The 16,309-nt window shown below is 43.9% G+C and overlaps 1 protein-coding gene across 1 annotated transcript in view; it reads left to right on the forward strand.

Moving 5' to 3' along the window:
* eif3ba (eukaryotic translation initiation factor 3, subunit Ba) overlaps positions 1-15,896 on the forward strand; it is a 44,599-nt gene extending 28,703 nt beyond the window's left edge. Inside the window, exons 13-19 of the mRNA XM_038819781.1 lie at positions 251-329; positions 1,350-1,488; positions 2,235-2,360; positions 8,547-8,624; positions 12,374-12,482; positions 13,821-13,939; positions 15,421-15,896. Coding sequence (XP_038675709.1) covers positions 251-329; positions 1,350-1,488; positions 2,235-2,360; positions 8,547-8,624; positions 12,374-12,482; positions 13,821-13,924 — 635 coding nt within the window. The 3' untranslated portion in view covers positions 13,925-13,939; positions 15,421-15,896. The remainder of the gene's footprint in view (positions 1-250; positions 330-1,349; positions 1,489-2,234; positions 2,361-8,546; positions 8,625-12,373; positions 12,483-13,820; positions 13,940-15,420) is intronic.
* The last annotated feature ends 413 nt before the right edge of the window (positions 15,897-16,309 follow it).

Here is a 16,309-nt window from a genome sequence, read left to right on the forward strand (position 1 = left end):
TGCTGAAAATCTGTACACTACTGTGGTTCTGCTAACCTTCTATGGTGTTAGTGTAATAGCATTGTTGGTATTTGTTCTTAACTGGCAGCATTGTGCAACAGTTTTGTTTCTGATTGCAGGTAGGTATTTTTTAAATCGCCGCAGGTATTTGTTGGTAAAGACTGGATGGAAGACTTGTTCAGATAGTAAACTAATTGTTTCTTCAGTCTGAGGTGGCCAAAATTAACGTTGTAATTTCTTCTTCGCGCAGAAGTGTTCGATAAGCAGCAAGCTAATAGCATCTTTTGGAGTCCGCAAGGACAATTTGTGGCATTGGCTGGTCTAAGGAGGTGAGTGTTGGTGGATTGATTAATGTGGGGTTTGAGGCCTTCCAATCGGTCAAGCATGCAGTTCCTGGTGGGGTGGCACTGCTATCTCACCGTGTCAGGGACCCTGGCTCAATTTCAGCCTTGGGTAACTGTGTGGATTTTGTAAGTTCTCCCATGTCTGCATGGGTTTGCTCCGGATTCCTCCCACAGTCCAAAGATGTGCAGGTTAGGTGGGGTTATAGGGATGGGGGGGGGGGGGGGGGGGGGGTGGAATGGGCCTACTCCGAGTGCTTCCTTCAGTGAACAGGTGCAATCTCAATGGGCCAAATGGCCACTTCCTGCACTGTAGGGATTCTGTTCTATTGACAATATCTCCAGGGGAGTAATTGGATGAGATGACCACAGCAAATGATCAACATTTTAAACATTTTAACATTTTGTCAGAAGTGATGCAAATGTACTTGTCCTGAATCACCCATGAGGGTAAAAATACTGATTTAATGAGGCTGATCTGACAAGTGGAATAAATAAAAATTTAAGACGACAGTAATTCAGAATAGTTTCTAACCGAAAGGATCTTCTGCCTACGAGAAAAGTACCTGGTATTGTGTAGTAGCTATGCTCACAGAATGGTGCAGTCAGTGAAGAAAGTTGTTTGAAGAAGTTGTCCTAATCCCAAAGGCAATTCACTAGTTGTGTATGCCAGCAGCATGCTCTATTCTGGTGTCTACTGTTCGCTTACAAAGCCTGATGAGGTTCACAATGACAAATGTTTAAAAGCTCATGTTAATGAGTAATGGTGCGTCCAAATTGGCATGTTATTTTCTTTAAAATATAAGAAATTTCAATTACATGGCACCTTTCACAACCTCTGGGCATCAGTGTTTTACAGTCAATGGAATATTTATCAAAGTGGTCACTTGTAATGTAGGAGTGCACTCTATCCATAGTTTAAATGTGTGAGGATGAATGGGGAAAGCTTACAAATTCTGTAATATTGCTCAGAATCTTGTTTTAATATAAAATATTCTGAATTTGTAGCATGAACGGTGCTTTGGCATTTTACGACACGTCAGATTGCACGCTGATGAATGTAGCTGAACATTATATGGCTTCTGATGTTGAATGGGACCCAACAGGACGATATGTAGTAACTTCAGTATCGTGGTGGAGTCACAAGGTAATGTTAATGTACTAGTGTCATAAATATCAAGATTTCAAATCTCCCTTGTAAACTGTGGGATGAAGAGAACGGAGTCATTCCTAGTCATAAATTTTGGATTATGTTTATTGCAGGATTGAGGTCTGGGCTTTTCTACAGTGCATCCTGGTTTCTGGGGAGTGATGCAAAACAGGCAGTGGCGTCTCGCTGCATTCGCCTCATAGGCTCATTGGAATTGAGATCCCAAGAGTGCTGCAGTGTGGAAGTAGAAATGCTTCCCTGTGGGTTGGGACGAGAAGCTGATTTCCACCCTCCCCCTTTTCTTTTATAAATTTAGAGTACCCAATTATTATTTTTTTTCCAATTAAGGGGCAATTTAGTGTGCCCAATCCACCTATCCTGCACATCTTTGGGTTGTGGGGGTGAAACCCACACAGAAACGGGGAGAATGTCCGTGTGGAGTTTGCACAATGACCAGGGCCGGAATTCAAACACAGGTCCTCAGCGTCGAAGTCCCAGTGCTATCCACTGCGCCACTGTGCTGCCTTTCAAGCTGATCCCCCTTGAATCTTGTGTGATTTCTTAAAGTGTACAGCTTGAAAGTTGCATCAGCTTAGGTAAGGGAGTAATTTATTCCCTTGTCCTCACAGGAAGACTAAAAAATATATCTGAAATAGTTGCTACTGTGAAGAATGCATATTCTGCAGGACCTAGGGCAAACGTGTTTCTGTATGCTTTTGTAATGTTTTGGACATGTATCTTAGGTGGATAATGCATACTGGATGTGGACATTCCAGGGGCGTCTCTTACAGAAGAACACCAAGGATCGTTTCTGCCAACTGCTGTGGAGACCCAGAACAGTTTCCCTGCTCTCGCAGGATCAGCTTAAGGTGTGCAAACAGTGCTCATTTGAGCAAAATCTGACTATAGTTGACATATTTCTTAGCAGGCTTTTTAAAAAAAAGTTTTTATTCTCCGTTTTCACATTTTCTTTGCAATTCACACCCAACAGTAACGAAAACAATGTCAATCACCTTAACAATAACAACAATTCCATCCTCCCACCAACCCCCAAACAACAATCCACACATCAACACAAACATTGAATAAAAAAAGAATCCGGAATCACCCATAGCCACCATCAACATACACAGTTGTTGTCCCCCCCCCACCCCCAATGTTCGATGACCTCCATTCTTGACACTGCATCATGAATAGCACCCATGAATTGTAGAAACCCCTCCATCCTTCCCCTCGGCTCAAACTTCACCTTCTCGAATTAAGAATTCCAGCAAGACCCCACGCCAGGGTACAAGGTGGAGAGGTTGACCTCCACCCCAACAGGATCCACCTTAGAACATAGAACAATACAGCGCAGTACAGGCCCTTCGGCCCACGCTGTTGCACCGACATGGGAAGTCAAAAACTAACGGCCATCTAACCTACACTATGCCATTATCATCCATGTGCTTATCCAATAAACTTTTAAATGCCCTCAATGTTGGCGAGTTCACTACTGTTGCAGGTAGGGCATTCCACGGCCTCACCACTCTTTGTGTAAAAAAACCTACCTCTGACCTCTGTCCTATATCTATTACCCCTCAATTTAAAGCTATGTCCCCTCGTGCTAGCCACCTCCATCCGCGGGAGAAGGCTCTCACTGTCCACCCTATCTAACCCTCTGATCATTTTGTATTCCTCTATTAAGTCACCTCTTAACCTTCTTCTCTCTAACGAAAACAACCTCAAGTCCATCAGCCTTTCCTCATAAGATTTTCCCTCCATACCAGGCAACATCCTGGTAAATCTCCTCTGCACCCATTCCAAAGCTTCCACGTCCTTCCTATAATGAGGCGACCAGAACTGTACGCAATACTTCAAATGCGGCCGTACCAGAGTTTTGTACAGCTGCAACATGACCTCATGGCTCCGGAACTCAATCCCTCTACCAATAAAGGCCAACACACCATAGGCCTTCTTCACAACCCTATCAACCTGGGTGGCAACTTTCAGGGATCTATGTACATGGACACCGAGATCCCTCTGCTCATCCACACTGCCAAGAATTTTACCATTAGCCAAATATTCCGCATTCCTGTTATTCTTTCCAAAGTGAATCACCTCACACTTCTCTACATTAAACTCCATTTGCCACCTCTCAGCCCAGCTCTGCAGCTTATCTATGTCCCTCTGTAACCTGCAACATCCTTCCACACTGTCTACAACTCCACCGACTTTAGTGCCATCTGCAAATTTACTCACCCAACCTTCTGTGCCCTCCTCTAGGTCATTTATAAAAATGACAAACAGCAACGGCCCCAGAACAGATCCTTGTGGTACGCCACTCGTAACTGAACTCCATTCTGAACATTTGCCATCCACCACCACCCTCTGTCTTCTTTCAACTAGCCAATTTCTGATCCACATCTCTAAATCACCCTCAATCCCCAGCCTCCGTATTTTCTGCAATAGCCAACGGTGGGGAACCTTATCAAACGCTTTACTGAAATCCATATACACCACATCAACTGCTCTACCCTCGTCTACCTGTTCAATCACCTTCTCAAAGAACTCGATAAGGTTTGTGAGGCATGACCTACCCTTCACAAAATCATGCTGACTATCCCTAATCATATTATTCCTATCTAGATGATTATAAATCGTATCTCTTATAATCCTCTCCAAGACTTTACCCACAACAGACGTGAGGCTCACCGGCCTATAGTTACCGGGGTTGTCATTACTCCCCTTCTTGAACAAAGGGACCACATTTGCTACCCTCCAGTCCTCTGGCACTATTCCTGTAGCCAATGATGACATAAAAATCAAAGCCAAAGGCTCAGCAATCTCTTCCCTGGCTTCCCAGAGAATCCTAGGATAAATCCCATCAGGCCCCGGGGACTTATCTATTTTCACCTTGTCCAGAATTGCCAACACTTCTTCCCTACGCACCTCAATGCCATCTATTCTAATAGCCTGGGTCTCAGCATTCTCCTCCACAACATTATCTTTTTCCTGAGTGAATACTGACGAAAAGTATTCATTTAGTATCTCGCTTATCTCCTCAGCCTCCACACACAACTTCCCACCACTGTCCTTGACTGGCCCTACTCTTACCCTAGTCATTCTTTTATTCCTGACATACCTATAGAAAGCTTCTGGGTTTTCCTTGATCCTACCTGTCAAAGACTTCTCATGTCCCCTCCTTGCTCGTCTTAGCTCTCTCTTTAGATCCTTCCTCGCTTCCTTGTAACTATCAAGCGCCCCAACTGAAACTTCACGCCTCATCTTCACATAGGCCTCCTTCTTCCTCTTAACAAGAGATTCCACTTCTTTGGTAAACCACGGTTCCCTCGCTCTACCCCTTCCTCCCTGCCTGACTGGTACGTACTTATCAAGAACACGCAATAGCTGTTCCTTGAACAAGCTCCACATATCCAGTGTGCCCAACCCTTGCAGCCTACTTCTCCAACCTACACATCCTAAGTCATGTCTAATGGCATCATAATTGCCCTTCCCCCAGCTATAACTCTTGCCCTGCGGGGTATACTTATCCCTTTCCATCACTAACGTAAAGGTCACCGAATTGTGGTCACTGTTTCCAAAATGCTCACCTACTTCCAGATCTAACACCTGGCCTGGTTCATTACCCAAAACCAAATCCAATGTGGCCTCGCCTCTTGTTGGCCTGTCAACATATTGTGTCAGGAAACCCTCCTGCACACATTGTACAAAGAACGACCCATCTAATGTACTCGAACTATATCTTTTCCAGTCAATATTTGGAAAGTTAAAGTCTCCCATAACAACTACCCTGTTACTTTCGCTCTTTTCCAGAATCATCTTCGCCATCCTTTCCTCTACATCCCTAGAACTATTAGGTGGCCTATAGAAAACTCCCAACAGGGTGACCTCTCCTTTCCTGTTTCTAACCTCAGCTCATACTACCTCGGAAGAAGAGTCCCCATCTAGCATCCTTTCCGCCACCGTAATACTGTCCTTGACTAGCAGCGCCGCACCTCCCCCTCTTTTGCCCCCTTCTCTGAGCTTACTAAAACACCTAAACCCCGGAACCTGCAACAACCATTCCTGTCCCTGCTCTATCCATGTCTCTGAAATGGCCACAACGTCGAAGTCCCAGGTACCAACCCATGCTGCCAGTTCCCCTACCTTATTTCGTATACTCCTGGCATTGAAGTAGACACACTTCAAACCACCTACCTGAACACTGGCACCCTCCTGCGAAGTCAAATCTGTGCTCTTGACCTCTATACTCTCAATCTCCCGTACCCCAAAACTACAATCCAGGTTCCCAAGCCCCTGCTGAATTAGTTTAAACCCCCCCAAAGAGCACTAACAAATCTCCCCCCCAGGATATTGGTGCCCCTCAGGTTCAGATGTAGACCATCCTGTCTATAGAGGTCCCACCTTCCCCAGAAAAAGCCCCAGTTATCCAGAAATCTGAATCCCTCCCGCCTGCACCATCCCTGTAGCCACGTGTTTAATTGCTCTCTCTCCCTATTCCTCGTCTCACTATCACGTGGCACGGGCAACAACCCAGAGATAACAACTCTTGTTTGTTCTCGCTCTGAGCTTCCATCCTAGCTCCCTAAAGGCCTGCCTGACATCCTTGTCCCGTTTCCTACCTATGTCGTTAGTGCCAATGTGGACTACGACTTGGGGCTGCTCCCCCTCCCCCTTAAGGACCCGGAAAACACGATCTGAGACATCACGTACCCTTGCACCTGGGAGGCAACATACCAAACGTGAGTCTCTCTCGCTCCCACAAAATCTCCTATCTGTGCCCCTGACTATTGAGTCCCCAATTACTAATGTTCTACTCCTCTCCCCCCCCCCCCTTCCCTTCTGAGCAACAGGGACAGACTCCGTGCCAGAGGCCCATACCCCATGGCTTACCCCTGGTAAGTCGTCCCCCGCACAAGTATCCAAAACGGTATACTTGTTACTCAGGGGAACGACCGCAGGGGGTCCCTGCACTGACTGCTTCTTCCCAGTCCCTCTTACAGTTACCCATCTATCTCCAGTCTTTGGTGTAACTACGTCCCTGAAGCTCCTATCTATGACCCCCTCTGCCTCCCGAATGATCCGAAGTTCATCCAGCTCAAGCTCCAGGTCCCTAACCTTCTGGCGATCAACAAGGCGTCGGGTTGCAACATCTGCCTCCTCGCCCGGTTCCAATCCCTGCTGATCCGACATACCGAATATGGCCTTCTGAGGGCCTAGCCAAGATTCACGTGCACCACCTTCGAGATTACCCTAAAAACCTCCCTCCAGTAAACATCTAGCTTTGGACAGGACCAAAACATATGAACATGGTTTGCGCCTCCCACCCCCGCAACGTTCACACACTCTTCTACCCCCTTGACTCATCCTCGCCTTTGTGAGGTGTGCTTTATACACCACCTTAGCTGTATCAACCCCAACCCCTCACACGAGGTGGAGGCATGCACTCTCCAGAGCACCTCCTCCATACCTTCACTCAAGTCTTCCTCCCACTTTGCTTTGATCCCTTCCAGCGGTGCCTTCTCCTCCTCCCCTCCAAAATCGCCCGGTAAACCACCGACACTACCCCCTTCTCCAGTCCCTCTGTTGTGGAGGTCGGCTCCACCAGGAAGCTCTGTATCTCCTTCTTGGCAAAGTCTCAAACCTGCATGTATCTAAATATTTCCCCCTGCTCCAGCTTATTTAGCAAGCTGATGTGCTTTTTGAAGTAGACCTGTTTCAGTGGTATCAATGTTGGGGTTGGACAGGGGGGGGACCCTGAAAGATTAATTGGTTTGGAGCTGGAAAGTTATCTTTGCCAAGAAAATCTACAAAGCTACTTAATAATATAGCACTGTACGAGTTGGGTCCAGAAACCTGCATACCGCAGTAAATTCTGACAATAACAATCGCCCCAAATATCCATAAGTCCAGTAATTATTCATGTATCAGTTGAGGCACTGTCTTGAGTACATATTTAAATGTAATTAATTGAGCTTGGTTTGCGACATGCATGTATTTCTTGCTCTCATAGTATCCTAGCAACGTTTTCAACGTTTTTTCCACACTCCAGCCATCACCGGGGCAATTTTTAAATGTTTATTGTTACGTATATGGGAAAAAAGTGATAAAATAACAACCGACAGTGAATGTTGGCAGATCAGAGGAAGGGAAAATAATTAGAAGTTTCCCTATGTAATCATGGTTAGCGATGATTCATCCATAGATTAGCTCACTCCGTGTACCTTATGTTACTGCATGGTACATTTATATGGCTAGCTTGAAAATCATATTTAATTAAGGCCCAAGAATAATATTTTGAAACTCCTCTGATGAATGTTGATACCATAAAATAAATAATCTTGCATGCATGTTGCCTTTTTATCGAGGTTGAATTTGGTATAATCTATCTACTGTGACACACAGTTTGAAGACTTATCGGGCTATATTTCACATGCCTGCAGATTTTAATTAAAACCAGATGATCACTCTTTCTGTGCCACTTAGTTTGCTGTTTGGAGTAATTTTGTACGGTGATTAATTTGCCAACATTCTCTCCCACTCCTTTTCTGAAGAGACCCATTCTTTCCTGGATGGGATTCGACCTATGTCACCTTCTGGAATTGTGACCCAAGTGTTCATTGTTCATCCATGCACCTAATCGGTGCTGGCAGGTTAAATAGGACATCATAACAGAGCTTGATCCCGTCCCCACTGGTGTCCATCAGCAATTTTTGTTACATTGTCTCAGTTAGAGATCAGCTGTAGGTGCTTTAGCCCATAACATTGAGACAGTCTAACTGTGATCTCATTAATTTAGCATAGGGTAGGAATTGAGTTTGTACCCATCTAAATGTGGCTGTTCAATAGTCACTCTTTGCCAATTGTGATAAAATATATTCGTAATAAAAATTCCAGGTGTTTTATTACTTTTACGTATCATTTTTGTATAGTGAATGTTTCGGCGGCAGAGAGAATTTTGTGAATAGCTGTTAGCAAACTCGCCAATTAAAATTTACATTTGCATAATGTTCTTCTCCCTTGGTTAACATGTACATTTTAATTTCCCCCAGCAAATCAAAAAAGATTATAAGAAATACTCAAAAATATTTGAACAGAAAGATCGTTTGAGCCAGTCCAAGGCCTCCAAGGTAAGTGGTTAGGTTTTTGTATTAAAAACAAACGTCACAAATCCAAAAGTGAAAATGGAATAGTGTACTGGCAGGACATAATTTCCACGAAAATAAATTAAATTCATGTCACCGGTGTCCTAATAATTATTTAACCCCATCCTCTTCCTTTGGCCAGCTTCATGATTTTCATTCTGTATGAGTATTGTATGCCATGAGCTACAATGTGGCGTTGCAACATTTATAATATTGAGCTCATTAATGCTTTAGGAACAGGTAGCTCTAACTGTCAGAATTGTCACTGACTGTTCTCGACAACTTTCTACCCAAAAGGGAATTAAGTAATTTGGTTAAGAATTGTGTAATCTTGGGCAGCACGGTGGTGCAGTGGGTCGCACTACAGCCTCACGCCGCCGGGGTCCCAGGTTCGATCCCGACTCTGAGTCACTGTCTGTGTGGAGTTTGCACATTCTCCCTGTATTTGGGTGGGTTTCGCCCCCACAACCCAAAGATGTGCAGGTTAGGTGGATTGGCCACGCTAAATTGCCCCTTAATTGGACAAATGAATTGGGCACTCTAAATTTATTTTTTAAAAGAAAGAATTGTGTAATCTCACCGATATGTGCTGACCACCGGTTCAGACCGGGGGGGTTTGGAGGTGGCAGCGGGCAGGTATCGAGAGATTTGGGAATCTCTTTATTGATGAGGGTTTCCCGAGCTTGGAAGAGCTGGAGGAGGAGTTTGAGTTACCTGGGGGGAATCGGTCTTTGCAGGTGAGTGATTTTGTGCGGAGGCAGGTTTCTACCTTGCCGCACCAGGTACTGCAAGGTGGTGTCGAGAACGGGAGAAGGGAAGGTCTCAGACATCTATAAGGAGCTGATGGAGTGGGAGGGAGCCCCGATAGGGGAGGTGACGAGAAAGTGGGAAGAAGAGCTGGGTGGGGAGTTGGAGGCCGGGTTATGCAAGGAGGCCCTGAGGAGAGTTAATGCATCCTCGTCGTGTGCCAGGCTCAACCTGATACAGTTTAAAGTGGTCCACAGGGCACACATGACTGTGGCTGGATGAGCAGGTTCTTTGAGGAGATAGAGGTTAGGTGTGGGCGCTATGCAGGGGTCTTGCGAACCATGTCCATATGTTTTGGGAAAGGCTGCGGGGGGATTCTGGCAGGGGTTTGCTGACGTCATGTCAGAGGTCCTGCAAGCGAGGGTGGTGCCGAGTCCAGAGGTGGCGATCTTTGGTGTGTCGGAAGACCTGGGAGCCCAGGGGTGAAAGAGGCTGACGTCCTGGCCTTCGCCTCCCTGGTGGCCCAGAGATAGATCCTACTAGGATGGAGGGACTTGGAGACCCCGAAGTTGGGGGTATGGGTTAGCGTCATAGCAGGGTTTCTCAGACTTGGAAAAAATGAAATTCGCCTTGAGGGGCTTGTTGCAGGGATTTGCTCGGAGGTGGCAGCCATTCAGCAACTTCTTTGAGAAAAATTAAGCTGTCAGGAGGGGGGGACGTGGAGGGATCGGAGAAACGCATAAGGACAGGAGAACCAATGATTGGGTGGCTGAGGATGGTGCCACTGTTTGTGTAAGCCGTGTTGGCTGGAGTTTGAGCTCGGGGAGTTTGTTGGTTATATTGTTTTTTTTGTTGACATTTGATGTTGAAAATTGTTAAAATTATAAGTGCCTCAATAAAATATTTTCTGATAAAAAGAATTGTGTAATCTATTACCCTCTCTAAATATATTGGATTTTTAAGAATCTGTCCTCTGTTTAGGAATGAGTAAAAATGGTCAATTGTCTTTCAGCAAATGATGGCTAATATTGGTTTTGAGTGACTGTATGACCGGTTCTATCAATTCATCCAGCCATTAAATATCTACAAATTCTTCTTGAAGATGTATAATGAGCACCTTAACCATGAGCACCCCTTCTATTCCTGTAAACTCAGCTCTGGGTATTTTGTTCAAGTGCGAATTCCTCACCATCTTGACTGGAAAATTTGAAATTTATATTAATTCGCATTTGTATTGTCTTTTGATGAATGCCTCCTTTGATTCATCTCTAGATCAATTTTAAGGAGGTAATAGCAGGACATTAGAAAATCAGTACACTCCGGCAGAGTCAATGTTGTTTTACGATTAATATGGGGTTATGGGGAGAAGACAGAAGAATGGGGGTGAGAAAAACATCAGCCATGATTGAATGGCGGAGCAGACTCGATGGGCCAAGTGGCCTAATTCTGCTCCTATGTCTTATGGTCTTATGAAAGCAAAATCATGTTTGACTAATTTATTAGAGCCCTTTGAGGAAGTAACAAGCAAAATGGATAATGGGGAACCTTTAGATGTGTACTGGATTTCCTAATGACATTTCAAGTCAGGGGCAGCAGGGTAGCATGGTGGTTAGCATAAATGCTTCACAGCTCCAGAGTCCCAGGTTCGATTCCCGGCTGGGTCACTGTCTGTGTGGAGTCTGCACGTCCTCCCCCTGTTTGCGTGGGTTTCCTCCGGGTGCTCCGGTTTCCTCCCACAGTCCAAAGATGTGCAGGTTAGGTGGATTGGCCATGCTAAATTGCCCGTAGTGTCCTAATAAAGTAAGGTTAAGGGGGGGTTGTTGGGTTACGGGTATAGGGTGGATACGTGGGTTTGAGTAGGGTGATCATGGCTCGGCACAACATTGAGGGCCGAAGGGCCTGTTCTGTGCTGTACTGTTCTATGTTCTAAGTCATTAGGCAGCACGGTAGCACAAGTAGATAGCACGGTAGCGCAAGTAGACAGCACTGTGGCTTCACAGCGTCAAGGTCACAGGTTCGATTCCCGCTGGGTCACTGTCCGTGCAGAGTCTGCACGTTCTCCCCGTGTCTGTGTGGGTTTCCTCCAGGTGCCCCAGTTTCCTCCCACAGTCCAAAGACGTGCAGGTTAGGTGGATTGGCCATGCTAAATTGGACTTGGTGTTCAAAAAGGTTAGGAGGGGTTATTGGGTTACGAGGATAGGGTGGAAGTGAAGCGCTTAAGTGGGTCGGTGCAGACTTGATGGGCCGAATGGCCTCCTTCTGCACTGTATGTTCTAAGTGCTCATCTAAATGCTTTTTAAATGTTGAGGGTTCCCGCCTCTGCCACCTTTTCAAGCAGTGAGTTCCAGATTCCCCCTACCCTCTGGGTGAAAAGGTTACCCTTAAATCCCCTCTGAATCTCCTGCCCCTTACCGTAAATCTTTCTCCCCTGTTTATTAACTCACACTACTAAGGGCAAAGTTTCCTTCCTATCTACCTTATCTGTGTTCGGCATAATTTTGTCCATCTCAATCATGTCCTCTCCGACTTCTCTGCTCTAAGGAGAAGAATGCAGGCAAACTCCTCCACACCCTTCCTATAGTGTGGCGACGAGGACCACACTCGGTACTCCAGCTGCAACCTAACAAGCATTTGATGCAGCTCCATCATACCCTCTCTGCTCTTATAGAATCTTCAGAGAAGGTTCACTCTACTGCTTCCAAGGATGAAGGGAGAATAGGTTATGAGAAAAGGGTTGAACAGATTGGGCCTATACCGATTGGAGTTTAGAAGAGTGAGGTGTGATCTTAGTAAAAATATAAGTTCATTAGGGGGCTTGCCAGGGTCAACGCTGAGAGGATGTTTCACTTGTGTGGGAGTCTAGAACGAGGGGCCACAGTTTACAAATTGAAGGTCTCACATTAAGATTGCGATACAATTTTGTTTTCTTGTGTATTAATTAATGTTTTTTTTAAACAGTGTGTAATAGACTTCATTAATCTTTTAAGGAATTGGTAGATAAGCGACGCAAGATGATGGAAGAATTCCATAAATATCGTGAGAAGACCAGTCAGATGTACGCAGAGCAGAAACCCCAACGTCTAGAACTCCGAGGAGGTGATAAATGATTGTTTAATTTTAATTGTTCTTAATGTAACCATGAAGGAACAAGAACTACCGTAGATCACAGCGACCGTTGAAGCTTGCCAAATCCTTCCAAAAACATGAGTTTAATTATATGCATAGTATAAAATGTGAACTGCCATTGGTGGTGCAGGAGAACGCATTTTTGTTCAGTCAGTTGTCATGCGCCGTCTGCTGTGAGGGCGTGTCTTAAACCCGCACACATTTTCTACCAACACAGCCTAGTTGATCCCATGCGCTGATTTATATGGCGAGTACAGCGATAACATATATCACTGAGCTGAAAATTTGAGGCCAATTCCAAATGAGTAAAGCCCTATAAATGTATTTATTAGCTGAAAGGTAGGATGGGGGCTGGGTATTGACTTGTATCCCAGGTATAGACCTAAACATGCATTTTGGCACTGAAAAAATAAGGCCGCCTCATGCACCAATTCGACCTACTCTCCATTGAAATACTTGGAATCCCACGGTCAAACTACCTGTACAGACCTTAGTATTCTCTTTCCTACTGTGTACACTATTTAGTGACAATGGGGTTGTGTGATCTCTGTGTAATTTAGTTTTCCATTTCGTGTTCTATCTTAAAAGGGGAGTAGTGTCCTTTTTGAAAATGACCGTCTTGAAAAACATGTATCCTTTTAAAGAGTAAAATAAATTGTGCACATCTTAGAAATGTGTTCCTTCCCTATGTAGAAAGATGTTGATTATGCCAATTCATTATGTTGATCTAGCAAGATTACTGGGATGCAAATTCTCGTTTTTTTCTTTACTTTATATTGTGAAATGGCATCTCTTAGTGGAAATAAGGTCATAGATTGGAGATGGGTGAGCATGAGTGAATCATTAGGACATGCTTTAGCCATGGAGCACTTGCTTTAGCCATGGAGCACTTGTATCTCTTGGACCAGAGTCCCACCAAATGTTTTATTGATGAGATTAAGATGACTTTGCTCTGACTAAGCGTGAGCAGCTTTTCACTTAGTTCCCCATAGCCCACAGTTGTCTCCATTCTGTTGTCTAATTTGGGGTTGAACAGACATGCAAAATTGGTTCATTAGAAAATGAGGTTGTCAGACATGTGTACGGGTTGAACGAAGTAGAAGAAACTTTGTGGCAAGCGCCTGTACTATTTTTGACTTGGGAATGGTTAATGCTTCATGCTGTGTTTCTAAATGCAGAAGTGTTCATTTCTCAGCAATAACCTCTGGAGGAATGCAGAAATATATCTAGTATCCTCTAAACTCGATTGCATAATCCTTTGAGAGTGCATGACCTTGTCATTGAAAATTCCTGCTCATCACCTCACAGGTGTGGACACGGATGAGCTGGACAGTAACGTTGAAGACTGGGAGGAAGAGACCGTTGAATTTTTTGTCACAGAAGAAATTATCCCTGTTGGAGATCAGGAGTAGTCATATAACATACAGGTGAGGCATTACCACAGCAGACATTACCTGCAAAAAAGACACATTGCCAGAACCAATTAGATCTTATTAAGCACAGAATTTGAAGAATAATTTTATTTTGTCTGGGACCAAAATACACTTCAAAGCCTGAATGATGTCTTTGAACACTTGTGTACTAGTATTCAAATAAAGCTTAATAATTGCACAATTTAATCCTGCGCATTTCAATAACTTATTGAAAACAATTTTACTTCCTAACATATTTCCAGCATAAATTACAATAAGAGTTGTTCTTTTGTTAATATAAATGATGAATTTTTCAGAAGAAAGACCTGAATTTATATACTGCCTTTCACAATTTTGAATGTTCTGAAGTGTTTTACAATCGAAGAAGTACTATTTGAAATGTAATTATTGTTGTAACATCGGAAACGCAGCAACTGATTTGCAAGATCCCAGAAACAGCAAGAATGAGCAGATCGTTTTTTTACAGTTGCTGGTTAAGAATAATTATTGGGCAGGAAAACAGAGACTTCACTTGTTTTTTCTTCAAAATAATACCACGGGCCTTTTATGTCCCCCTGAGAGGGCAAATGGAACCTTTTTAATGTGTTGTCCAAAAGGCAGTACCTCCGACAGTGCCGCCCTCCCTCGAAGCTGCAGAGGAGTGTCAGCCTGGATTTTATGCTGAAGTCTCTGGTGTCAGGCAAGACTACCGTTGTTCAATGGCTCATTAAGGTTGGGAATTTATTCTTGGTGGAATATATTGGCACTGCCACTAAAAGCGCGTCTATGTATGGATACAAGTCACATTTCTGAGCTGGTGCAACTTCTGTTTGTCCATGTTCTGTTCTAGAAACAGTACATTTTTTTAAAATATAAATTTAGTGTACCCAATCATTTTTCCAATTAAGGGGCAATTTAGAGTGGCCAATCCACCTAGCTTGCACGTTTTTGGGTTGTGGGGGCGAAACCCACGCAAACACGGCGAGAACGTGCAAACTCCACACGGACAGTGACCCAGAGCCAGGATCGAACCTGGGACCTCAGCGCCGTGAGGCCGCAGTGCTAACCCACTGCGCTGCCGTGCTGCCCCAAAACAGTACATATTTAAGTAGTTTCTTGACTGGTGAACTTTAACAATCATACCGTTCTCTTTTTCTCTCCGCCATTTTTGACGTATTGTAATACTATAATGTAACTTGAGTGATTATCAAGCTTTAATTCCTCCACCCCAGTTTTGAAACCACATAGTTGGAATTGGACCGTAATATTGGAAGGAAGAAGAATTGACCTGTAGCCTACATGCATGCTGTTTCTGTAGGGCTGAAGGTTGGCTGCAAGTGTTAGATCCTCTTTAAAAAAAATTGAACTCCTGGATTTGGAGTTAAATTTTGATATTTAGAATAGATGTGCAGATTACTACAGTTAGCAAGTAGATTGATTTTTAAATCAAATTTTAATTGTGCATATATAAACATTTGTTCTATTTCTTTCCCCAGTGCCACCATATCTTCAATTGAAGCTGATTTCCCTTTCGTCACTTGGAACTTGACCTCTACATTTTGGAAGTTGAATGCGCTCCACTCTTGCAAAAATCATCACAGTGCCTTTTACTATATAAGTTCTGCAGTGGTGATACAGACACTGCCTTCACTTTTAATAATTGTGAATACGTTTCCCTAATTAGCAGCAGCTCTGCAGTTTATTTTGTGTTACTGTCACTAATCACTGTGGATGCTGCCTGTGGTTTGTGTAAGTATATTATTAATGAGGCACTCAAAGTTTCCTGTAGCCATGGGCTATTTTTACATCCATGGTAAATTAACACAGCATTTTGTATGGAGGAACATTGAGAATACAATAAGGGTTAATACATATTTTAGTGTGCAATTACAGCACTACAGTGGACTGTATCCTCCTCCATTCAGGTTATATTTGACTTCTAATGGGATAAAATAAAGATTAGTAACATTGATGTTGTGCCTGTGTATTAATTATTGTTTTAAATATTTCATTAACCCAAAGGAAACGTTTACTTTCGTGCATTTTTCGAGCACCATCTCTGGTTTGGTATGGTGGTGTGACAAGACCATTGGAGCAGGAGCTGTGACTGTTGGCAGAGTAGTTTTGCATTCCACAAGCCTGCTGTACCGCATCATTCACAATATTTTCTTTGCATTACACAAAATCTTGACTATTTTGTTGAAACCCATCCATTTAAACAGTCGGCAGAATATCCTAAAATGCTGCATTCATAATACTGATGCTAGGAAACTGCTACTGTGCGGTGACCAATATTATGGGTGTCATAGTTGAACAGTAAAACCTCACTAAGGCAGTGTAGTCTTGGCTGGGTAACTCAAATCCAATTATTGATTTCCCTTCAGA

Source organism: Scyliorhinus canicula, chromosome 15 (assembly GCF_902713615.1).
Source record: "Scyliorhinus canicula chromosome 15, sScyCan1.1, whole genome shotgun sequence".
Lineage (NCBI taxonomy): Eukaryota > Metazoa > Chordata > Chondrichthyes > Carcharhiniformes > Scyliorhinidae > Scyliorhinus > Scyliorhinus canicula.